General features: G+C 39.2%; 2 protein-coding genes across 5 annotated transcripts in view; one reads left to right on the forward strand and one right to left on the reverse strand.

Annotated features, from left to right (window-relative positions):
* The window catches only part of arhgap9 (Rho GTPase activating protein 9), a 56,843-nt gene extending 54,137 nt beyond the window's left edge, over window positions 1-2,706 (reverse strand). For all 3 annotated transcript variants that reach the window (XM_036571179.1, XM_036571177.1, XM_036571178.1), the window contains exon 1: window positions 2,582-2,706. The gene's annotated coding sequence lies outside the window, so the exon portion shown is untranslated. The remainder of the gene's footprint in view (window positions 1-2,581) is intronic.
* A 3,642-nt stretch (window positions 2,707-6,348) lies between these two features.
* mars1 (methionyl-tRNA synthetase 1) lies at window positions 6,349-24,882 on the forward strand. Of its 2 annotated transcripts, XM_036571181.1 has the most exons (22): window positions 6,349-6,590; window positions 8,122-8,212; window positions 8,310-8,388; window positions 9,006-9,137; window positions 10,497-10,572; window positions 10,964-11,142; window positions 11,238-11,347; window positions 12,121-12,237; window positions 12,548-12,751; window positions 13,586-13,787; window positions 14,595-14,669; window positions 15,501-15,671; window positions 16,220-16,315; window positions 16,404-16,521; window positions 17,111-17,324; window positions 19,005-19,136; window positions 21,830-21,934; window positions 22,225-22,420; window positions 22,569-22,640; window positions 23,094-23,120; window positions 23,679-23,807; window positions 24,400-24,882. In XM_036571181.1, the coding sequence occupies exons 1-22, from the start codon at window positions 6,488-6,490 to the stop codon at window positions 24,547-24,549; spliced, it is 2,778 nt and encodes a 925-aa protein (XP_036427074.1). In that variant the 5' UTR covers window positions 6,349-6,487; the 3' UTR covers window positions 24,550-24,882. The 2 variants fall into 2 exon arrangements, with proteins under 2 accessions (XP_036427074.1, XP_036427075.1); XM_036571182.1 differs by lacking the exon at window positions 23,094-23,120.
* Window positions 24,883-24,946: the final 64 nt, after the last annotated feature.

The raw sequence follows: 24,946 nt of genomic DNA on the forward strand, positions 1-24,946 counted from the left end.
TCGTAAGTATCATAAGAATCAGTATCAAAGCTAAGGTATCAGGAAAAATTCTGAATGGAACTCCTGACTAAGGGGCAGTATGACAACCTTTGTTGCCATGATACATTACATCACAGTAAAAAGACCAATTAAAGAGAGCTGCTAAACAAAATCAATTTGCATAGAAATTGTAGTAATAAGCAGCTGATTGGATGTCAACCTATTACGCCGTTATCTTATTTTATTAATTTATTTTCACCACTGTTTGATAACAAAGAAATCCTTTGGAAAAAGAAATCCTTTCTCACAGCTTTTTTCACCTGTTTTGGAAGCTCCTCAGTTTTGGCACTGTGCATTGTGTTCCTCATTAATGTTAATGAAATATATTTTGAAGGAAATGTCTTGGATTTACAAAAACAGAATTGGATCTTAAACTTTGTTGGTGAGGAAGCAAGTCACTATTAATAAAAGTGCTTTTATTGCTATTTTATTGCTGTGTTTTCACAAACCTCAGAAAAAGTAAATATCTCAATGTGTGGGAATGTCATAAGTACTGTAATGTTATGTTTTTGCCATGTCGCCCCGCTTTTAGTCCTGACTGACAGAGGTCACTTCATTTGCAGCCTGGTACAGTGATTATGCAACATTATAGACTCCACAGCTCTTACATAAAAGAGCACCTGCCCTCTCACTGTTCATAAAAGCGCTTTTATTGTGTTTAAATGCTGTTTTTCATTGTGATTGTACACAATTTTTGATATGAAGTAAAGCTGCCGTTGTTCTGTCCATTTTACTTGAGCTTGGCTCGGATGTCTTAGTGGAGACGTGTGACAGCAGGGGGGTCTCACTCCTCCCCTTTGACTTCTCATTGCTTACCAGCAGCTCAACATAGAGTCACAACATTCCACACACACAGAGCGATCAGGGTCCTAGTTAATTTGCCAACAGAGTTATATGGGAAAATTATTTTATTTGATTATATATATGTTTTTTAATATCCAAGTGAATTTCCATTATGCTGACCAAGTGGTCACTATGGGGCCTGCAGAAAGAGGCTATTTACACATGTCCTAACTTATTCACAAACTTCAGAAAATGCAAATTTCTCGAGGCGTGGAAATAATGTGTTTTTGCCATGTCGCCCCACTCTTAGTCCTGACTGACAGAGGTCACTTCATTTGCAGCCTTGTGCAGAGATTATGCAATATTACAGACTCCACAGCTCTTACATAAAAGTGCTCTTGCCCCTGGTACTTTCCCACTTTGAATCCTGGAGCTGTGCTAGTCTGTAGATTATCCCCTCATGTGGGCAGCCCTGCCCACTCACCCCTCTGTCCCGTCCTTTTCACGCTCGGTCCAGTTCACGCAATTGCCACCCAGACACACACACACATCGTCCCTTAGCACTCAATGGCCCAATTGTGCACTATGTCTGAGAGATACAAATAAATTCAAACTGACAACGACAGCAGCACCAGCCCCTTGTTAAAGGGGAATTCCACCTATTTTTCAAAATTTGTGCATAATTAAATGGTTAAGATCTAAACACAGTCATTTACAGTGATTTGCTGTGAAATGTTCCACTCTACAGAAACTTACAGTCAGAATTCTTCACTGTGGTGGTGATAGGAACCAGACGTCTGAAGCATTCAACATCTCTTAAAGCTCCCTCACAGAAAGCTACTACATTATATATTTACCAATATGATGCCTGGTGTCTGAAACATTGTTTTACTAAAGTTTTGAGGTAAGGATTTGGCTGTACATATAATTTCAACAGCCACTCATGGTGGAGGAGCACATGTAGGGTGTTATGAGGCAAAATAGACCCTAAAGAATTTATTTTTTTCCAGATTTACTACTATTTCATCATGAACATCACGTACAAAAGATGAGTGTAGGTTCACCGGTGGTTTTGGATAGTAAATAAACTGCCATTTTTTGCACTGTAGACAACACAACCGCTGCTTCCTATTACCACCGCTGTAAAGAAATCTAAGGCATGTTCCTCTATAATGAATCAATTCACAGCAAACCACTCTGAATGACTTTGTTTACATCTCAATGACCGAATTATTCTGAAATTTTGAAAATTCGGTGGAATTCCTCTTCAAACTGCAGAGACAGAAGCGTCAGAAATGTCCCAGACATGTTTTAACGTTAATGTTAACCCAGGCCTTGGAGGAAAACAGTAGATAAGACTTTGCAAACATTTTCCAGCAGCCCTGAGAGGACTGAGTCTGCGGGAGGCAAATAAGTAGGCTAAAAACAAAGCTGCCTGCGGAGACTGGCACAGAAAAATGCTGTGAACTCCTGAAACGCACCGAGGGGTCCTCATGAGCTAAATCTCTGAATAACACACATTTCCACTGGCTTCGTTTTCTCAGTAAACCCTATTCTGGTTATTCCTCATGGTCAAAAAAGTTAGCACTTAGCAAACAAACAACTGCAAAAGACACCTGACACGTTCTCCCTCTTCCGTGAGTGATGCAGAAATATATCCACTCTATTTCCATAGGTCTACATTATGTAGGTTATTAAAATAAAAACGCGACCCAAGTATCTAAATTATTTTAAAACAGGAAAGTTCTGTGTGTCTCACCCGCTGTTGCAGGTGCATCCGCGACGTGTAATCCAAATGTCATAAAATCAGAAGAGCATTTTTTCCGCCAGCCCTAAACTCTCCGATGCAGCACCAGCGCTCACTGTCACTCTGCCCCGAGCGAGAACCTGTTAGTCCCCCGTCACGTGACAAGGGTGAAAAAAAATACTCACTCTGGCTGTGTTCCGATTGGCGTCCTTGCGTTCTCTTGAAAATTTAGAGAACAAGCATACTAGCTAGTGCATTCTAGTAGCACTACTAGTCCTCCACTCAGCCTGGCTATGGCCGTGGCGAGCTAGCCAACATGAGCAAACTGTAAAACAAATGTAAACATACAGAAACTATACACGTTTTATACTTCTTCAGTTTAAAAAATAGGCAAACATGATTGTAACACTTATCTATAAACTGATAGTTTATTCTTAGGTCTAGAAGTCCTTAAAGGAAAGTCTGTCCAGTCCTCAGCCATCTTTGCAATACTCATGAGGGGGTAATTTACAGAGAAAGAGTAATGTCTCCAGGGTTTGTAAAACGCCAGAGTGCTCATATGGGCAGAACAGAATAGCATAAAACATTTTAATGCTGCTGTTATATTTTTATAACTACTGTTATAAAGCACTCAGTAGCAGTAATGCCAACCAATCAGCACTCAGTAGCAGTAATGCCAACCAATAAGCACTCAGTAGCAGTAATGCCAACCAATCAGCACTCAGTGACAGTAATGCTAACCAGTCAGCCCTCAGTAGTAGTTTTACTAACCAATCAGCACTCAGTTGCAGTAATGCTAACCAATCAGCACTCAGTAGCAGTAATGCTGATCAATCAGCACTCAGTAGCAGTAATGCCAACCAGTCAGCATTCAGTAGTAGTAATACTAACCAATCAGCATTCAGTAGTAGTAATGCTAACCAATCAGCGCTCAGTGGCAGTAATGCTAACCAATCAGCGCTCAGTGGCAGTAATGCTAACCAATCAGCACTCAGTGGCAGTAATGCTGATCAATCAGCACTCAGTAGCAGTAATGCCAACCAATCAGCACTCAGTGACAGTAATGCTAACCAGTCAGCACTCAGTAGCAGTAATGCCAACCATTCAGCATTCAGTAGTAGTAATACTAACCAATCAGCATTCAGTAGTAGTAATGCTAACCAATCAGCGCTCAGTAGCAGTAATGCTAACCAATCAGCGCTCAGTGGCAGTAATGCTGATCAATCAGTACTCAGTAGCAGTAATGCCAACCAGTCAGCACTCAGTGACAGTAATGCTAACCAGTCAGCACTCAGTAGCAGTAATGCTAACCAGTGAGGCCTCAGTAGTAGTTTTACTAACCAATCAGCACTCAGTTCCAGTAATGCTAACCAATCAGCACTCAGTGGCAGTAATGCTGATCAATCAGCACTCAGTAGCAGTAATGCCAACCAGTCAGCATTCAGTAGTAGTAATACAAACCAATCAGCATTCAGTAGTAGTAATGCTAACCAATCAGCGCTCAGTAGCAGTAATGCTAACCAATCAGCGCTCAGTGGCAGTTATGCTAACCAAACAGCGCTCAGTGGCAGTAATGCTGATCAATCAGCACTCAGTAGCAGTAATGCCAACCAGTCAGCATTCAGTAGTAGTAATACTAACCAATCAGCACTCAGTGGCAGTAATGCTAACCAATCAGCGCTCAGTAGCAGTAATGCTAACCAATCAGCACTCAGTAGCAATGATGCTAGCGTTCTACTGCCAAAAAACCCTTTTGCTGTAGAAAAAAAGGAACAGGTAGATTTACTTTTTTAGTGAACTACATCCTTTTACTTTCTAAAAAAATGGTTAGAAACTATTTGACATTTTTGTTTTTAGCTGTTTAGCTCCAGTCACCCCCATTCATTGAGGACATGCTCACAAGCGCCCTCTGGTGTTTGGCAGTCTGTTTCTGACATATAGAGAGGAACAGGAAGTGGCCAGCTTCCCCTTAAACTGGCTGTGCCCCAAGCAGTTCTTTCAACTCGCACAAGACCACACACGTTTCTCTTTGAATGAGGAGAGACTTTTAAAACTGAAACTAAAAGCCACATCATCATTTCAAAAACATATTTGAAAACACTGATAAAATCTGACAAAACCAGCATAACTAGTTTATACCATTTGGCTCAAATAACACATGAGTTTTAGCTGGTTGTGGCTACTGCACCTGTGTATACCCCCATAGCCAGGGGGAGCTGTTCCACTAGCAGCTTAGCAAGCCGACTGGCTCATTTTAACGAAGGGTGGGATTTTCCTCATAAACAGACACCATGCTGAGCATTTCGAGTTTTCCAATTTATTTTCCAACCAGTGGCCTGTCTCTTCCTTTATAACGTCTCTGATTAAATTCTGGGAAGGAAAAATCCAGTAGGAAGTACAGTGGACAGAATCTCTGCACCTTCAAGCACACGTGTTGAATTCTACTCCATGTGATACAGTAGGTTACACACTACTAACGGTTTAGCTTCAATTATTTTACCAGAGATATTATGAAAGAAGGAGACTGTTAATTGGTGGAAAAAGGACCTCATTGGTGAAGAATTTCTAGTTAGGAGAGTTGCCACTCAGTAGCGTCTTCCAGGTTTGTCTGACAATGGAGAGTCCAAGTCCAAAACAAATGGGCTCCTATGGCACATTTTAAATAATTTCTTATACAGAAAATGCTAAGATAGGTAACATAGAACAGCATAAAACATTTTAACATTGCTGTCTTATTTTTAAACTCATTCGAGGATTTTTTAACAGTGTCATAAATACACTTCACGAGCGCGTCAGTGAGCACAAACCGCTTCACTCAACCAAAAAGTTGATCAGCTTGCCAACCAATCAGCACTCAGTAGCAGTAACACTAGCATCCTGCTGCCCCAAAAAAAAAGATACTAGTAAGTTTTCTCTGATTTTTTTATGCAATACATCCTTCTATTTTCCAGAATTAAAGGAAGTTCCTGTATAAATGACTAGAAACGTTTGATTTTTCATTTTAGCCGCTTAGCTCCATTCATCCCCATTCATTGAGGTTACCCCATCCTGTGTTGGGGTAGCGCTGGGCAGTTTCTCTCGCTGACTGTAGAGTATTCACCTGTATGTGCAATGTTTTCCACGTCTTCTTCTGCGCCGATGCTACAATAGTTTTGTGCGTTATTTAATCCAAGTGAAACACCACCAACTATTTAAGCAATTGTCAGGTTTCACCACTGATTTCAAATATGTATTTGAAATGGTGGCCTGGCTAAATTAGTTTTTAGATCTCTCACTCATTCAAGTCTTGTGCGACTGCAAAAAAACTACTCATGGGGGACAGCTGTCTGCTGAACATACAGACATCTCTTAAAGGACTTCGAGTCTTCGAGGCCAAGCCTTCTAGAGAGTGCGCAAGTATGCAGATTGGAGCGCAGCCACAGAGCGGCTGCACCGTCTAACATGGAGAAGAGCGAGATTTCTCAATCAAAACTTTTTTTGCCCCGGTAGTAACAAACAGGTGAATGGAGTTATCTGAACTGAGGACGTGCTTTATACTGACAGCCAGCACCATACGCGTTTAACGACGTACATTATTTATAGCCGGGCTGCTTTGAAATCGCGCTTGAACGATTAGTACGTCAACAAATCCAGCGACCAATGAGGTTAGCGCACGCGCAGGCGCGTCTTCACGACACTTGTGTGGTTTCTGGGAACTGTAGTCGCAAAACGCCTCGTCGCTGTAAGCTTACGAAGTATTTTCCATACCCCAAAACTACAACATGCTGTATCTCGGATTGGTTCCAAGTTGCATCAGCGTTCAGGAGGTTGTAAAGCCGGCTGAGTTGAATGCCGTGTGTTTTGTAGAAATATTCAGAGCTGTCAAATCGATAACGCCATTCCTGTAGGCGAGCGGAGCGAGGCAGTAAGAGGGGCCAAATGAAACTGTTTATCGGCGAAGGGAACCCGCACTGTGTGAAGGTGTTAGCGGTGCTGGAGTTAGCGGGAGTGAAATGTGACGTACAGCTGGTCAGCCACGAGGGTAAGTAAGTGATTTGAGCTGAGCTGAGCGGTTAGACGAGGTTGAAGTTGGCTTTGTGTTCCCCAGCTTCTTGTTCGAATTTTCCCGTTCCACCTTAAATGGTGCAGCAGTTACATTCTGAGGCCTGAGGCACAAGAATGTAACTGCTGCATCATTCAAGGTGGAACTGGAAAATTCTGCTAGTAAGCTGGCGAATAGGAAGCTGCAGCATCGTAGCATTTGGGCTGTGTTACGCGCTCCTGTTTATGTACGTGTGAGAAAGACCGAGTTTAGCTCTTGCTTTTAGGTTGTAAGTTAGTGCTGTTCGCATTCTGCACTACCTGTGATGTTTCAGTACCTGTTTCAGAGGTTCTGTTACCCTTTAATCCCAGTTAATCTTACTGACCGTGAGGTGGGCGATATGGCAAAAATTTAACATCGCGATACTACAGGAAATTTCATGTATAACTGACGGATTTATTTTTTCAGGCACGATTTGTGCAAAGATACAAAAGAAAACATTATACATTTCAAATACACACACACACACACACTCACACACACAGTATATATATTACATGTATATTACATATATACATATATATATATATATGTACATATATATATATATATTACATATACACACACACACACACACACATATATATATATATATATATATATATATATATATATATATATATATGTATATAATAAAAAACTGTAATATAACAGTATTACTCAATACTTCATGTACTGTGCTGCACTAAATCCAGTTAGTCGGTGTTATTTAAGTACTGATCATGTTCATAATATATTTAAAATAAACATATTACACTGTATTGTGAAATATTTTATCATGATAACGATAAATAATGCCATATTGCCCAACCCTAAACTACACTATTCTCATGATTTCATTCTGAAATGAAGGTAGTTAGCTGATGTTAAAAGGCCCATATTTCCCTGCCCACAATTGATGTGTGTTTGCTGTTATGTATTAGTGCAGTTATACTCATACTAAGCAGTTGTAATTCATTTATCATGATCTCTTTTTCCAGCTGATCTCTGTCCTTTAGAAGTAACCAAGTTGTTTTTTTTTCCTGTGCCTTTAAGACTCATATATGTAAATGATTTGTTTCGATTTGCTGTGTTGAACCTCATTCAAAAAGCAGTCCAGGCTGTTCTTTTACTTGAATGGGCAGCTAAACTGCTGAAGGCTGAATAGCTGGAAATATTTATGTATGTGACATCATGAAAACAGTGAATCCAAAAAGGGCTGTTTTGCCAGCTTTGTTTCCAATATGTGGTTTGTTTGGAATGGAGAAGTGAGTGTTTTGAAACTGTAGCACTGTTCACATACATCAAACTCTTAAAACATAAATGATACAGTCCTTTAATGTGGATTAGCAAGCTGCTTTTTCCAACTAGCTTTATTTTTATAGTTTCATATGGTCATATTTAGATATTTTTCTTCCTGTAACTACTAGTGTAAACAAGCTTGCTTACAGGTTATTGTGACAGTTTAGCTGATTTCATTGTCTGTCTCCAGAAAGAGTGGTGCCCTTCCTAAACCGGCCCGTCTTACCTGTTCTGCTGCTGCCTAGTGGGCAACACCTCTTCAGTCCTAATGCCATCTGCCAGTAAGTAACATAATCCTACACTTGGCACTTTTGACGTCTTACTCTGTCGAACAAAGACTCTGTGAATTATTGGTCTTAAATGTCCATGTCTGCACAGATACCTGTTCGAAGTTGTTGGGAAAAAGGCCAGCGATGGCAGCAATCAGTTACTGGAATGGGAAGCAACAGAATTACAGGTCAGGATCTGCTGCCAGGGTGATAATAACGTTAATGATGTTGTTATTACTCATGTCCGGTTACAAGTCTGGATCTCAAGTCTAAGTTGATGCATATGCCTCTTTCTGATGGGAATGGGTTTTCTTGTTTTCCGCTCTTTCTTAAAGTTTTTCCAAGATGTTGTTCAAAGTATAATAAATTCCATAGTAATAAAAATAGTAATAACAATATGAGTAAAGATCACACAGTATAACAAAGGTTTTTTTTTTTTTTAGATGAAAGGTGTTAGAGTGATAGATATGTAGAGTAAGAGTTTTATTCCACACAATAGAAGAAGCAATTCTGCTTGGTACAAGTTTAGGGCATTGTACATGTATGTTTTTGCTGCTGTTTTTGGCAAAATAAAACATGCCTACCTTAAAAGATGACTGCAAAAGTAACTCTTGCTTGGATGAACACAGTGTCCATGATGAAATTGGTTTGGTATGATCTAATCAATGCCAGCTGTGAAAAACTGTCTACAGCAGCTTTAACTGTCCAAAACATAATCAGCTCTGAAAGTGTTTTAACTCTGGTTTGACGTCTGTTATGTAACAGTGGTAACTGTTATTTGTTTATGTGCATGTTTGTATATTAGCCTGCGGTGCTGCAGGCGCTCCACATGCTGGTGCTGCAGGGGAAATCCGGTGAGGCTGGCACTGTGCTGAAGGGACCTCTGGGCTGGCTGGAGCAGTACCTGAGCAAAAGGACCACACCATTCCTCACAGAAGTAAGCATAAAACACTAACAAAGCAGAGCTGAAGGTGTCATCTTGTACTTCTGGTCTGCATGCTATCTTGAACTTGGTCTCAGTTAAGAAGTCAGTATTAATACTCCCTAAATTTTAATGGAAGCAGTTTGATGCAGAACTTACATTTCTAGGTAAGCACAATTAGCCCATCTCACTCTTGATCTTCTAGGGCTTATCTGAACAGTCTAAAACTAGGTTTACTTCTTTACTGGTGTACATCGCTATAGCCCCGTAGCTCCGGCACACCTAACCTCTTCCAGGACAGGTTAAAGGGAAGTGGCAGCAATTTTTCAAAATGCATAATTCAGTCTTTGAGGTGTAAACAAGTTTATTCAGAATGGTTTGATGTAAAATTGACCATTCTGGTGAAACTTACTGACTTTGATTTCTTTTCAGTGGTGCTGATAAGAACCAGGTGTTGTTGGCATATACAAAGCAAATATAGCCATTTTATTTACTATCCAAAACCCATCACTGAACCTGCAGTTTTTATGTTTTAATATGTAATCTGAAAAAAGGGAACTATTTTTACTTTTTACTGTGGAAAAGTCTGTGCCTATGGTAAAATTACACGTTTTGTGATAGTGATAGAAAGTTAACACATCCTCTACACAGAACACATTTCTGGACGTTGTAATGCACAATTACCATTTACTTGCTGAATTTAACAAATTGGAAAAACAAAAAATGGCCTGTGCAATTTTCTGTATTACCTAAACTCAGCAAATACACTAGAATTGTGTGCAAAAAATAGCAGAAAATGCCATATTTAAGTGTGTTCTTTGTAGAGAAAACATAGAGAGAAAACATGTCATTTGACCAGGCGCATTCAAAAGTTTGCGTACAAATGTATCTCTCCATGACTAGAATTGAAAAATACATTTAGGCCAAAACCTTCTGAGACAGCAATGTCTCAGAAATCAGACAGTGTATTCATAATTGTTTCATAGTTATGAATGACTATGAGCTTTCGGTGAGGCTGCCATGTTGTAAACTTCACACTTTCATGTGCATGCATGCAAAGATCTGTTCCAGTATCTAAACAAGAATCCTCAATAAGTTGAACATGCCTCGTGAAAGTTTGAAACTTGTGGTGTTTCAAATCACTCACTTACAAAACCCCACACACATGTACATGTACATTACCACTGGAGGGTTAAATGTCTGACCAGTCTAATGCACTTTGTGTCACCAAACGAACCTGTGCAGAAATGTTTACAATAAAGATCCTGTGTCACTGGAGTGACTACAGAAGCCTCAGCGCAACCACTTCTCTGATCCAGTGATCTTCTGATTGGTGGCAGTTGATATTGACTTGTGTTGTTCTGTCTATTTCAGGAGACTGTGGCAGTGGCCGACATTGTGCTGTGGGCAGCGCTCTACTCCGTTCTGTCTAACTCCACTTTTGAAGCTGGTGAGAAAATGAGCAATAATCTTTAACATGTTTTCACTTCCTTTTTTAATTTAGCAGTTCCATGTGTTTAACGTTTTTTTTATTTAAATATATCTATTTAATTTTATCTTTGTCTCTCTCTATGATCTCTTGTTTTGTTTATGCTTTCTTTTAACTCATCAAAATCTTGAATGTTCTTTACCTTTGAATCCATTTTATCCATTGAATCCAAGTTTGTAAGCTTCATATGTTTGGACATTTTACTTCCTTTCCTTGTAATAGTTTGTGGTGTTTATGTGAAACACTTTTTAGCTTCTTTTCAAAGATGCAAAGTAGTATAATTCTAATTAATTTATCTGTTTGTTTGTTTGCTTGTTTGTTTCTCTCTCTCTTTCTCTTTTTCTGGTTGTAGGCGAGTTGCCCTCAGTGAGGGGCTGGTTCGAGCGTGTCGGTCAGCTCCCAGCCTGTGAGGCAGCTGTTCAGAGGGTACTGCTGGGTAAAGGGCTTGATGCCCTGAAGAGTTTCCTTCAGAAGCAGCCAGCTCCACACATACAGCGAAGGGACAGCCCACCCAGTGCTAATGCCACTGAGGTACACAGTCCTCTTTGTAAATGGAAGGGAGAAAGCTGGATGTACACATGTTGAACCCCCTGACGTGGACTTTTTTTAATGTATTTGCTCTTTAGACTGAGGACTCTGAGCCCGTGATGACAGAGGAAGAGATTGAGGTAGCTGCGCAGGCCTGGAGTAAAGGACTCCCAGACTGTTCAGACAGCACACAGAAGAAACACCCCATGTAAGATTCTAAGGCTACACCCTATGAAGATTACAGTCTTACTCCTACTCAAAAACACACCCTGTCTGCGCAAATGAGTTCACCATGGATATAAGACTCTAGGAAAGATTAATAGAACTAGGTCTCTCTAAGATTGTCACTTGACAAATTGACAAATTGATTGTTTATTTTCTATGTATTTGCATTTACTAAGGCTTTCAAGGGATACAGACTAATCAGGATTAGTCACATTAGTAAGTGTCTTTAATCACAATTAATCACATTCGTCATATTTGCCCATATTTTGCTAAAGACAGATTTTATTTTATTTAAAAATCTGTGGATTTTGTAATAGCTATATGAGTGGATAAAATGAGCTTCATCAGAATTTATTACTTTCAGTAATTCAGTGCGGACCTCAACATAAAATCACATGAACGCAGGGTGAACATTTTCCAGTTTTATCACTAAAGTCCAGTGAGAGCAACAGTGGCCCTCTCGCTCTCATACTGCTCTCGTTACGACATCCTGCATCTTCATGTACTAATGTTGACAATATTGCTGATATTGACCTTATTCTTTATGACCGGTGTTGTTCATGTGTATCACAGAGCACACTTAAGAAGATCAAGGCAAATTGTCATTGGCTGACTGTAAATATCACAGAACCCCCCTTCAGCATAGGATTATCAGAACTGCCTGAATGATGAAGGCAGATACTTTTTTATCTGTAAAAATGAGTCAAAATGAATTGGAACTGTTTGTAATGTGGTTTATGTTTGGGATCTTTTCAGTCTACCACAGGAAGGAAAGCGTAATGTGTTGGTGACCAGTGCACTGCCCTACGTCAACAATGTTCCTCACCTGGGCAACATCATCGGCTGTGTACTCAGCGCTGATGTTTTTGCCAGGTAACACAACTGGTGGATGGACCAGCTACATGCCTCCGCTTTCTGCTGTTTGCCTTCCTTTCTAGTCTGTTCCTGTCTGTTTTTAGTCCTAGTACGGTAGACGGATTGTCCTAAATGCTCCTTGTAGTATATAATAATATATAATAATAACTGCATGTATCGTGTAAAGATTATAGAGCATTACAGAATTTTTTTTTTGTTTTTGTTTTTTTTTGGGAAAGTTTTAATAATTAACCAGTAACCACTGAAATCAATATCCATTTGTCTCTATTTTTAAGAATTTCTAAGAATTCTGTCATTTCTTTTTTAGATATGGACGATTGCGAGGCTGGAACTTGCTATATGTGTGTGGGACAGATGAATACGGCACTGCAACAGAAAATAAGGCTCGTGAGGAGGGACTGATGCCGCAAGAGATCTGTGACAAATACCACGCTGTCCACTCCGCCATTTACAAGTGGTTCCAGATCGATTTTGACTACTTTGGCCGCACCACCACTAAAGAACAGACTGAGTATGGGACTGTGTGTGTGTGTGTGTGTATGTGTAAGAGTGAGTTTTATAAATAGACAATGCATAAAGAGTGTTTTATCCAATAGTAATTACCCCTAAAAATGACTGTGAACTTAGTTATAAGTTTCATATAAGTTTGAACTTATGAGTTTGAACTAGTTATCAATCCTAATCCTTATTATTAGGGCCCGAACAGCATTTTACAGGCTTTAGAAAAGTACTTTGTGATTCCAAATGAGCACCCGAATACTTAATTTCAGTACCACTCTTTAAAATAATAATATCTGCTTTTCACAATTAATTATCATTTTTAAGCCATTTTAGATTTCACATTTTGAATTAAATGGCTTGACACATTTATGCATCCCTTTTTTTGATGGTCATCCCAAAGATGCAGAAAGATGAGGTTATTTCAGATAACAGGAGACAGTTAAGCCTGATTGTATTTGTGTTTACCTAGATAGCAGCAAAGATGTGGAAGTAAGTTCAAGACGGTAATATTTTAAACTGTTTTTTAGATGGATTTTCAGAGGCATTTTTTCTGGTTTATTGAATGAATGGCAAAGTTCGTAGTCCATTGCTAACTTGGCATTCCAACTTCACTTCCAGTTCAACCACAAAAGTATCAAAAGTATAATACGAAGTAACCCAAAATCTTTTAAAATCTAATCCACCTGCCCTACGTAACCCCAAACATATGAATTCATGAGCTTCTCCTGGCGCAGATTTATGGCAACTTGCATGCTAATAGTGCACCCTGCTGGAGAAACATCAGACTGCAAGTGATATCCAAATTTTTAAAAATGTAAAAATTAACTCTTTTCCTCTCTCTCAGAATCGCACAGGATATATTCTGGCGGTTGCATGAGCGAGGTTATCTGCTGGAGGACACGGTGGAGCAGTTGCGTTGTGAAAACTGTCAACGTTTCCTGGCTGACCGCTTTGTGGAGGGTGTGTGTCCCCACTGTAGGTACCCTGAGGCCAGAGGCGACCAATGTGATAAATGTGGCCGACTCATCAACGCTGTGGAGCTCAAGGTATGAACTGAGACCTTCTCCTATCTTCTTATAGTCCAAAAGGTCAATACTAAGGCTACGTTCATATTGCAGGGAAGTGGCACAAATCCAATATTTGGCCTAATCGAGTCACATATCGGGTCTTATATTGAATACATATTGAGCATGTGGCCGTAAGACTATAAGAAGAACCCCCACCTCAAATCAGTCAATGTGAGCAGCATGTAAACAGTGGCTGATTTGGGGGAAAAAAATCAAGGGCAGTAACAGCGACTGTAGTCAGTGATCACTAATTTGATTGATATTTTGGGAAATTAGTCAATCCAGACCAAACTAGAAGGAAAGAACCCAAAAAACACACGTTTTTACTGCAATTTATCATTGAGCCTTTTTATTATTTGTTGCTGATGATGCATGTGGGTCATGCATGTGACAATGATTTTTAAAATTAGCTCATACAGGCTCTTTTCCACAAATGACCAATATCACTTACTGAGATTATTGTGAACCATCTGAGCAGAAAGCTTGAATCTGAGCAAAAAATCTGAATTGAGCAGTAAAGCTTACAGTTGATCGTAGCCGAAGAGATGCCTAATGAGTAGGAATGTTACTAGGAGTCATCTTCAGACAGATTCAGTTTAAGCGTCTGAGTAAATGATTAAATCATTTATTGAATGTGAGAGAGCGCGTGTTTCATTTCAGTAGTTTCATTGACGTTTGATGATTTGACATATGCTTTGCATGATGATGAAACTGGATGTCCTCATTTCAAGCTTTGATTAGAATTGCAGATGTGAATGTTGTGTTTTGCTGCTGATGTCCTCGTAGGAGCCGCAGTGTAAGGTGTGCCGGCAGACGCCTGAGGTTCGCTCCTCTAAACATCTGTTCCTGAATCTGCCTAAGGTAACTTCAGTATATTTACTAAGTGCAACAATTAATCAGTGACATTGCTAATAAAAGATATTCTTGGCAACTCTTCTCTTTATTGTTTAACTTGAATATAGCAACTTATGTTTATACAGCAAAAGTTCTTATGTAGAAAATGACATTTCAGTGAGGGGGGAAAATGTGTGGAAGATAGTGGAGACTGCCCCTTTGGAAAGTAGTGGACAACAGACGTCCTCTAGAGTACAGAAGCACTGATTGAAGGTGTTCTGGGAAGACAGTTTAAACAAATTTGTACAGGAGCCAGACGGTGGTACCTGACGACTAAAAGAACAAAAACATCTTACAGAACATCTTTATCTGTGCCTTACAAACCGCTGAAAACTGTTAACAAGAGTGACAGCAGGAACCCCAGGCTTTTTAACTTTATAATACTTTAGAAAGTACTCTGGTTGAAAAGTTCTTGAGGGTTAAAGGTCTTACTTTTGAAATGTGTGCAGCTGATGACCACCTTTATCAGAAATGTCTGTTTTCCTTAATTTCCCTTTGGGATTAACAAAGTATTATCAAAATCCTTTTTTTTTTTTCAAAGGTCAGATTTATTTAATGCATATGAACGTATTGTATATAGTACTAATATTTACATTTTCTTAAGAGACCTTTATGCAAGATAATGCACATTAAATATTATAGTTAAATTTGTGCTTCTTTTTATACAACCTGAATAATCAGTTAATCAAGGTAGTTTGATAATGTTCAAATGAGTCATTAGTTGCAGCCCTAATATTAGCATATACATTTAAATATTTCCCGTAACACTGTGTGTATTTCTGCATCTGTGTGTGTTAGCTGGAAGGTGAGCTGGAACAGTGGCTGGAGAAATCTACGAGTTCTGGCGATTGGACGGCGAACGCTAAGCACATCACGCGCTCATGGCTGAGAGATGGTCTGAAACCACGCTGCATCACTCGAGATCTGCAGTGGGGAACGCCTGTACCGCACCCAGACTACAGTGGCAAGGTAGAGGGAAAGAAGAGTACCTCACACCTTTTAACAGACAAACTGTTTTAGGCTATATTTACTTTAGGCACAGGGGGTGAGGTACAAATCTTCCCTCCCCCAGAGCTTAGTGAATACTAAATCTTTGCTTTTCATATCAGATTTAAGCCTCCTTCATATGTGATCCTTGACTAGAGCTAGATACATGTTACATCCAGAATATGATGAAATAGAATAGAATAGAAAACAGCCACAATAGATGGAATGACAATAAAATCCTCTTGACTTGAAGTTGTGACTGCAAACCAAACATTGCAGTTAAAGTTGCAGTTCAACTTTAAAACATTGTCATAAGTTTACTTATCCATCATTGCAGTTTTGTCCGATTATGTCGCTTTATCACACGGGCCTAATTCACTTGCTAGATCTTTCAGTTTGGACACACAATAGACAGATATGGGTCCCTTAAACACATGAGTATGAATTGTAAGGCTTCTAATGTTACAATAAATTTTGTTGCTGGCGTTCTTACAACTTACACACCTGTTTTTGTCCGTCTTTCCATACAGGTCTTTTATGTGTGGTTTGACGCCCCCATTGGCTACCTCTCTATAACAGCCAACTACACCAGTGAATGGGAGAAATGGTGGAAGAACCCACAGCAGGTACCCATTTCTAACTTCCATCACAAGTTCCAACAGTTCTGTACCATTTCAGGTTTGTTTAATATGTTTTCCCACATGTGTCCTGCAGGTGGAGCTGTATAACTTCATGGCGAAGGATAACGTCCCCTTCCACGGTGTAATTTTCCCCTGTTCTCTGCTTGGAGCGCAGGACAACTACACAATCGTCAACAGCCTTGTTGCTACAGGTGACTCACACCCACTCGCATTCAAAGACATGCTGAAAACAGCAGCACAACACATACACAGGCACACAGAAGCAGCTTTGCTGATTTTGTTGTGACAAAGATATGAAAGCAGGAACTCAACGTGCTTAATGGAAATTCTGCAGGAGCAATAGAAAAAATTGATAGAAATGATTAATTTTTAGAAATAGGAAATAAGTTTCAAATCATACTGGACAACCTCAAAGAGAAGGATTATTAATATTCTTCATTAGTCACACGGTATTAAAAACATTCATCTCAAAAATATCTGAAGATGTACAAAATGCATAGTAAAATTCAAGACTGTTTCAGTATCAGGTTGTATTGAAAATTGCTTATCAATTATTTTCACATTCCAAACCCTGAACAAAATAAAGTCTCATTTATACATTATCACCTATACAATATGTAAAATCTTTAAAATATAATGCAAATACATCCAATTAAATGAATGCAAACATGAATGATTAATTAAAATCTACTTTTTATTCTTCATGCAAAGGTTGGTCCTTTTATCTAGTAACTTATTTATTATTTAGCTATTTACTTATTTTCTTCATTTTGCATGCAGAATACTTGAACTATGAGGACACCAAGTTCTCAAAGAGCCGTGGTGTGGGCGTGTTTGGAGACATGGCTAAAGACACAGGCATTCCGTCTGATGTGTGGCGTTTCTATCTGCTCTATCTGAGACCTGAGGGCCAGGACTCTGCCTTCTCCTGGACTGATATGGCTCTCAAGAACAACTCCGAACTGCTCAACAACCTGGGCAATTTTATCAACAGGTATAAAGAGTACACGGTCACTCCATCGTCACATATACTGCTCTTTTACTGGTGATTGTAGTGCAAGCTTATGAACAGCTTATGACAGGCACACACAAGGCTACTGTCGTGACAAATTTCATAATATATATATTTAACTTGTGGGGGTTGGGGGCAGTTAACATATTTGAACTATCTGTAGTACGAAACTTGGCTCATGTTCTGTATGTTGCTGTGATAGAATCCGCAAATGTAGCCCTCTAATTCAAAAACAGCTTTTAAGTGGCTTAAAACACTACACTTTCTACATCTTTGGCGTACTACACAGGTTGTTTTGTCCACTCATATAGCTACAACAAAATGTACTGATTTTTAAATGGACAGAACCTTTTTTTACAGTCAACGCTGTGATTAATCATCACTGCACACAATAGTGAGATTTATCTTGACTAATTATTTTAATTGTTTGACAGCTTTAATATCTAATTGACCTAATGTAACCTTGGTTAGCCCATTGCATGCTGTGTATCACTGGCCATAAACTATTAACAGCACAAAGTAGATCAACGCAAGCTTGTTTTATTCCAGACGTAACATGCTTTTGTTTTTATTCGGTCAAGTGCTATGGTAGTATTTTTGTACGTGTCTGGTGATTTGTCTGGTGTCTGGTGTCCACTCGTCGTTTCTGCCGTGGTCAGGTGAGGCTTAATGCGGAAAGCAAAAGGCAGGCGTGAAAGTGTGCTTTGTGCGTGACTGCGCCAGGCCGGCAAGCACACGCACAGATCTTACCTAGAAGGACCTGCCCCTTTGCCCTGAGCCTGTACAAGTGTCCTCTTATTTGACATTCATAATAATTGTATAGCCTTCGCCATTATTCAAGATCTGTTTCAGCAAGCTTCAGCGCAGCCTCATCTGGAGAATAGACATCATGGCTCTTGGGCACCCCCCTCTGGAACAGTACCAAGAGCCTATAGAGATTTAACCTCAGTCAACATGCGCATCACTCACACCGATGATAAAACACTGATATTGTCTCTTTAAGAAAGAATCAAATTCTTTAAAGTGGTTATTTTAAACATCAGCCAACTGTACCGTCAGCAGTAAAGGCACTGATGACTCACTAAGGCAAGATTTTTGTTATTATAAAATAAAAAAGGGGGTATCATGCTCTGTGGAGCCACTAAACAAAGTTTTATTTCACTTGTTCATAGGAGGTGGACAGCATAGTCAGATCCCTGCTTGTACAGCAGTCCTGGTAATTGTGGGAGGAATTCTACATTTGCTTTTCTTGGCAATATCAGACTGTCACTCTTAAAAGTGGCTGCAGTATGCTGTAGATTAGACCATGCCAAGGCCCCATAAAAAATACAGGAGTGCATTGCAAGCTGCTCTGGTCAAAAAATGTGCTTGACTTAGTTGTGCTCTTGGAAAAAGGTGTTATGGTGGTGATGTGCCCACTACCGCGGTCACCATGTTATCATTGTGGTGTTGCAGTGATCATTGCAGCCCTACACATATGAACACCTAATCGTTTGTACACCTCAGTAAGTACACTGACTTCCCTAATGCTCTCTCTCTCTCTCTCTCTCTCTCTCTCTCTCTCTCTCTCTCTCTCTCTCTCTCTCTCTCTCTCTCTCTCTCTCTCTCTCTCTCTCTCTCTCTCTCTCTTACTCTCTCCCACTCTCTCCCTCCCTGTCTCAGGGCAGGGATGTTTGTCAGTAAGTTCTTTGAGGGTCGTGTGCCTGAGATGGTGCTGCAGGATGAGGATAAGCGTCTTATTGCTCAGGTGTGCTGGGAGCTCAAACAGTACATCCAATTGCTGGACAAAGTCAGGTCAGAAAACACACTGTACACCTTTATTGTTTTTTTTTAATTTATCTTATCATTTATTAAACATACACCGTTATTTTCTTTGTTTTTCTACCATAACCAGGTTCGCCAATATTAAAGGGGAAGTCCACTGATTTTTCAAATGTTCTGCATAATTATTTGGTTACGTTCTTAACAAAATCATTAAGAATGGTTTGATGTGAAATGCCTTGTTCTAGAGAAATTTGTGGAGTCAGAATTGGTCACAGTGGTGGGAGGGGATAGGAACCAGACGTCTGAAGAATTTAATGCCTCTGAAAGCTCCCTCATGGAAAGTTATTTCATGAAATGGTTATGAATGTGCTGCATGATGCCTGAGACATTATTTTATGATAGTTTTGACCTATAACATATTTTTAAAATGCATTCTTAGTGGAGAGGTACATGTAGGGAGATGTAATGCGAAATAGTCCACAAAGAATACTTACTTTACCAGATTCATACCTATTTTAATTATTTCTTTATCAAAATTACATATAAAACCTTACACGTAGGTTCACTGGTTGTTTTGGATAGTAAATAAAATGGCTCTATGTGTGCTGTAGACATTGTGACCCCTAGTTCCTGTCACCCCTGTAAAGAAATCTGAGTCAGTCTCTAAAATGAAGCATTTCATACCAAACCACTCTCAATGACTTTGTTATCATCTCAACAACTGACTTATGCAGAAATTTTTAAGAATTGATGGAAACAACAACAACAAAACAACATGCAGCTTACATACTCAGTGGTGTGGAACTACTGTTGGCTTTTGTTTTCATATAGTGTCTCGTCTGCAGAATGTAGATGTTCATGATTAGAATAAAAGTTTCACAACAGTCAAAATTAGGATAGAATTGTAGTTTGGAGGCAGTACTTTTTTAAGGTCAGCCGAGTCCATAACTGACAGGTGAAATTTAGATAATTTTTATATCTAAATCATGAATGATTGGCATCCCTGACCATGAGCATGTTTAAAAATGTCTCTTTGAAGCATCACAGTCCAGGTTGAAAATAATGCACATTACTGACTCACTGCTGGTTACGTTGTTCACCACATTGGCTTATTGTGATATTCAAATATGAGCGTTTTGTATAATTTTCCATGGCTGCATACATTAAATGTGTGTGTGTGTGTGTGTGTGTGTGTGTATGTGTGTGTGTACATATATATACATATATATAAATACACACACACGTAGTCAGTTATTTTCAGTTGTAGAATTTTAGGTTTATATATTTATATTATGTTTTATTATGGCTTTGCATAGTTAAGAGCTTAGATCTCTGAAACTAAGAATTGCCAGTGTTGTGGCACTTTAATTCAGTATTCTTAGTTCATTAACACTAATGTATGAAAGGCAGAAACTGATTTCTTTAAGTGTTAAAATAATTACACTGGCTAGAGTTCAGAGCTGATCCATCATTTCAGTTACATTAATTATAATAACTGTTGATGTACAAGGCAATCAACAAACTGCCTTATGGCCAATTTTTGCCTTATAGTAATTTTTCTGCTGTAATGCTGGATTTGACATGACAAGTAATAAGCAATGTCATGTATTGAATGTTTGAAAAACAGATATGTGTGTTTTAATCATGTCTGGAAATATGACAGCTTTAAATAAGACAGCTATAAGATATTGTTTGAAGATTTTGCCTTCCAAACATAAAATATGAGGAAAGACTGAATTGTTAAAAATGTGTTATGCCTAAAAGCAGAAGTATTATCAGGGGTAATATGAGCACTGAGGATACATCTGAGTAGAGCATTCTCAGGCACAATTCAGTAATATTAATTTCTTAATATTTATTTGTTATTCATCTTATACTATTTGTAGTATTTGAGTTCAAATACTCTGATTTCTAAAACTAAATTTAAATAGTTAAAAATACTGATTCTTGTATATTTTAGTAGAATCAAACAGTGATTTTACAATAAAAAATGTAATAAGTGATTTTATATACTACCTTTCTAAAAAAAATACTTGTTTGTTTTTACTATTAATACTTATTTGCAATAATTGTAATTGTATATGGAGTTTTAAACAATGTGTGTGTGTGTGTGTTTGTGTATACACAGATAAACAGACACACACATTATTTATGAATGCAGACAAGCATATATAATGTAGAACAGATTTTTTGCTCTCAAATATTTGGCTACTCTCATTACATTGTTAGGTTTTTTATTTGAAGTGTTTTATTGGCCTCGTTTCATTGTTAAAAGAAAAGACAATCCTTAAATATGTGATGAAGTTGTACTTCATGGTTGTATGTAGTTTTTAAACGATGTTTGTGTTTCTGGGCCAAAAATGAAGCATTTATTTTCTGTTGCTGTGGCTCGGCTGCAGCGTAGGTCATGTAGTGTTACTAATGTATTTGTCATTATTACAAGAGATTCTTGTGGCTGTTTTTCCTGGACAAATGCCATTCTAAAAGCATTAAATGGGTAACATTTATAAAAAATACAGACCTTATGGTATATTGTACATAATTACATGATGTCTTCTGAAAGGTCAAAGGTCAAATAGATTAAAAAGAAAAAAACATGGGAAATGGTAATAATATTTTGGCTGGAGGAGAGTTTATAAATATGGAAATAGATTTTGGTTAAGCTTATTTCATAATGCTTACCATAAATATCTGTCTGCTCGTTTCTTATTGGTTGTTGCCAGGATCCGTGATGCCCTAAAGTGCATCCTCAACATCTCTCGCCATGGCAACCAGTATATCCAGGTTAACGAACCCTGGAAGAAGATCAAAGGAGGAGACGACGACAGGCAAGTGAACGTGATCAGCCGTGTTGTGGGACCAGCCAGTGTGACTGCAGCCTGGGTCACTTTAGTCAAGGAACGGGTCACAGGACTGATACATTTTAAAAAAAAATGGACACAGCTGTTTAACGCAGTGTTTGAGTAGGAATTAACCCCAATAATTAATAATAAATAAATACATTAAGAAATTAATAGATACATTTTTATGGAATATTCTCTAATTTAATTCTTTAGTTTTGAGAGTGAGGCAGATCTGGAATTCATAACATTTGACCTGCGTCTGTGTGCACTTGTAGGAAACGTGCAGGCACGGTGACTGGTGTGTCGGTGAATGTAGCGTGTCTCCTCTCAGCCATGCTGGAGCCATACATGCCCACAGTCAGCCAGACAATCCGTGACCAGCTGCAGGCTCCAGCGCACTGTGCCAGCGCTATGCTGTGTGCTGACGGAGGCTTCTTCTGCAGCCTCTCTGCCGGCCACCGAATTGGCACGGTAATGATTGTGTAATGGACTTGTAACTACTATGTTATAACATGTAGCAGGATTGAATACACAGCTAATTTACTAGTGAATTAACCCCAAATGTATAGATCTGTAAAATATCAACTTGGTCTTTTCCCACGCCCCCCCCCCACTCCAGGTCAGTCCGTTGTTCCAGAAGCTGGAGTCTGAGCTGATCGAGGCTCTGAGGAAGAGGTTCGGAGGACAGCAGGTGTGTTAAAAATCTCCCACTTGGTTTTAAATTCACGGGAAAGTGCAGATTTCCTTCAGTGTCATTTGTTGAAAGGGGGTGATTAGTCGTTCGTTTTGATGAAGAGTCATAATATGGTGACAGGTCCTCAAGCAGGACGTGGTGTCTGGATGTTACATCATTGCGGGGTGGAACAACAAGCTCCAGACACACCTGTTGCAACATTTTTTATTTTTTTTTTTTTCAAAATGGGAGACAGGGTGCTATGTCAAGCTCCAGTCAGGACTCATCAGTTTTTTTTCACCACAGCAACAACAAAGAGCCTTCAAACAACAGTGCACACGTTTACATTTACTCTGTTAGTATGTTTCAGAGCTAGTCCTGGGGCAGCCACGCAGCTTTTCCAGTAAATTCTTTCTCGGAGCTTTAATGTAGTCCTTCTCTTATTTCTCTTTACTTGAACCTTCGTTTCAGCCGGACGAGGAGACCCCTACAGGAAAGGTAGATCTGACTGCAACTGTTGCGTGCTTTTGTGTCTCAGCGCTGCCACCTCCACTTATGCGCCAAGCATGAAATTGATCTAGCGGCGACGTCTGTATTCAGTCCGTTGCAGCGCTGGGATCAAAGCCCAGTACTGTCAGTCACTGTGTTACCTTATTATTTTTTTTTTCTCAACTCGGAATACAGTTTGCCTCTGGGCATGTAGCAGAAAAAAAGTTCATCTAAAATACGGACTGCCATCTGTGCAGATTGGCCTTTTCATTAGCATAAGAGAAAGGAATGGCAATTTCACAGCCCTGACAAGCACTAATGTTTACTAAAATGTCTGCATGTTTGTGGATTTTTTTTCTCCTGAGGATTACTAATTGTTTGCTCTTGTAAAATTATTTTTCATTGCAATTATTTTCATTTTGTTTCAACCACGGTCCCTCATCCCTGTTTGAGTTGTTGGCTGGAGTGTTGATGTGTGCATTCGTTTTTCTTAACAATTTACATTTCTCTTAAAAAAAGAAGTGCAAGACTTTTGAGGTGTAACATGCAGGTTTTTGTCTTGGTCAGGTCCCCAGCAGCACGGTGAACTCAGCACAGCCCAAACCTCCCGCCGCTGCGGCACCCGCCGTTAATGCCAGTGTGAGCGCAGCCGACCCAGAGAGAGCCAAACAGCTGGCTGCTGCAGTGGCAGAACAGGTCAGAACATTTGCAAGCAAAATGTCAAATTAAAACAATCCAATCATCATTACCTCGTCTTCTTCAACACAGGACACAATATAAAAAAATGAATAGCAGTTCTCAGCCTACTCGGATCATATTTGGAGTAATAGAGGTTTGGTCGGATAATTGCTCGCTATTATCCGTTGCCATTGAAGATGTTCTCTCTAAATAGTTGACCAAATTAGTTTGAACGTTTGGTTATAAGTTTGATGTCCGTAGATATATTATCTCTGTAATAGGAAAATTTCTGAGCTCAATTTTTTGTCAGTTACTTGCGTAACAAAACATTTGTTCAATTACAAATAAGGTGTTTTATACTGAGGCTTCTAATAGCTTTAAATCTGGGGTCCGCTTATCTTCCTATGGCTAAATCTGACTTTGTCATGCTTTCTTTCTTTTTGGGTTATGTATTTTTTACTGTGTTTGTATTGTCTTTTATGTGTGTATTTTGTTTTTTCTCCTACAAAGGCACCGTTTGGTGGTACAAGGTTTTCTTAGGACACTGCCTTGTAGGGTTTTTTTTTTTTTGGCTGTTATATTTAATATTCTATATTTGTTTATATTTCAGGGTGATAAAGTGCGTGCTCTGAAGGCTCAGAAGGCAGAGAAGTCAGTGATTACTGCAGAGGTCACCAAACTCCTCGAGCTGAAGAAGGAGCTCGCTTTGGCTGAAGGGAAAAACCCTGAACCCTCCCCTCAGAAAGGCAAGAAGAAGTGATGAGAGAAACGCAGCAGGAGTGAGGATTTCATCCTTTGGGCGTTTAGGAGGTGGTACACAGTGCAGGGATATTTGCAATAAGCGGGATCAGTGCGCTCAGGAGGGAGAATGAAGCCGTAGCCAGCCTTTACAGAGAGCTGTGGAGGCTATTTTAGTACACCGTACAGCTACAGCTGTAATAAAAACCACCACATGTGTAGTAAAGCAGTCCCTTCTGGTTATCTCCATATACTCCAATATTTCATATAGCCAATATTTAATCACTCTGTTAAAGTGCTGTACGGGTCTCAATCTTTTTAAAAATTCAATAAAACATATGCATTTGTAGCCAGACTCATTCTTTAAATGTTGTGTGTGCACCTTATATAATATAAAAATATATATATATATATAAAAT

This window comes from Colossoma macropomum, unplaced genomic scaffold, assembly GCF_904425465.1.
Source record: "Colossoma macropomum unplaced genomic scaffold, Colossoma_macropomum, whole genome shotgun sequence".
Lineage (NCBI taxonomy): Eukaryota > Metazoa > Chordata > Actinopteri > Characiformes > Serrasalmidae > Colossoma > Colossoma macropomum.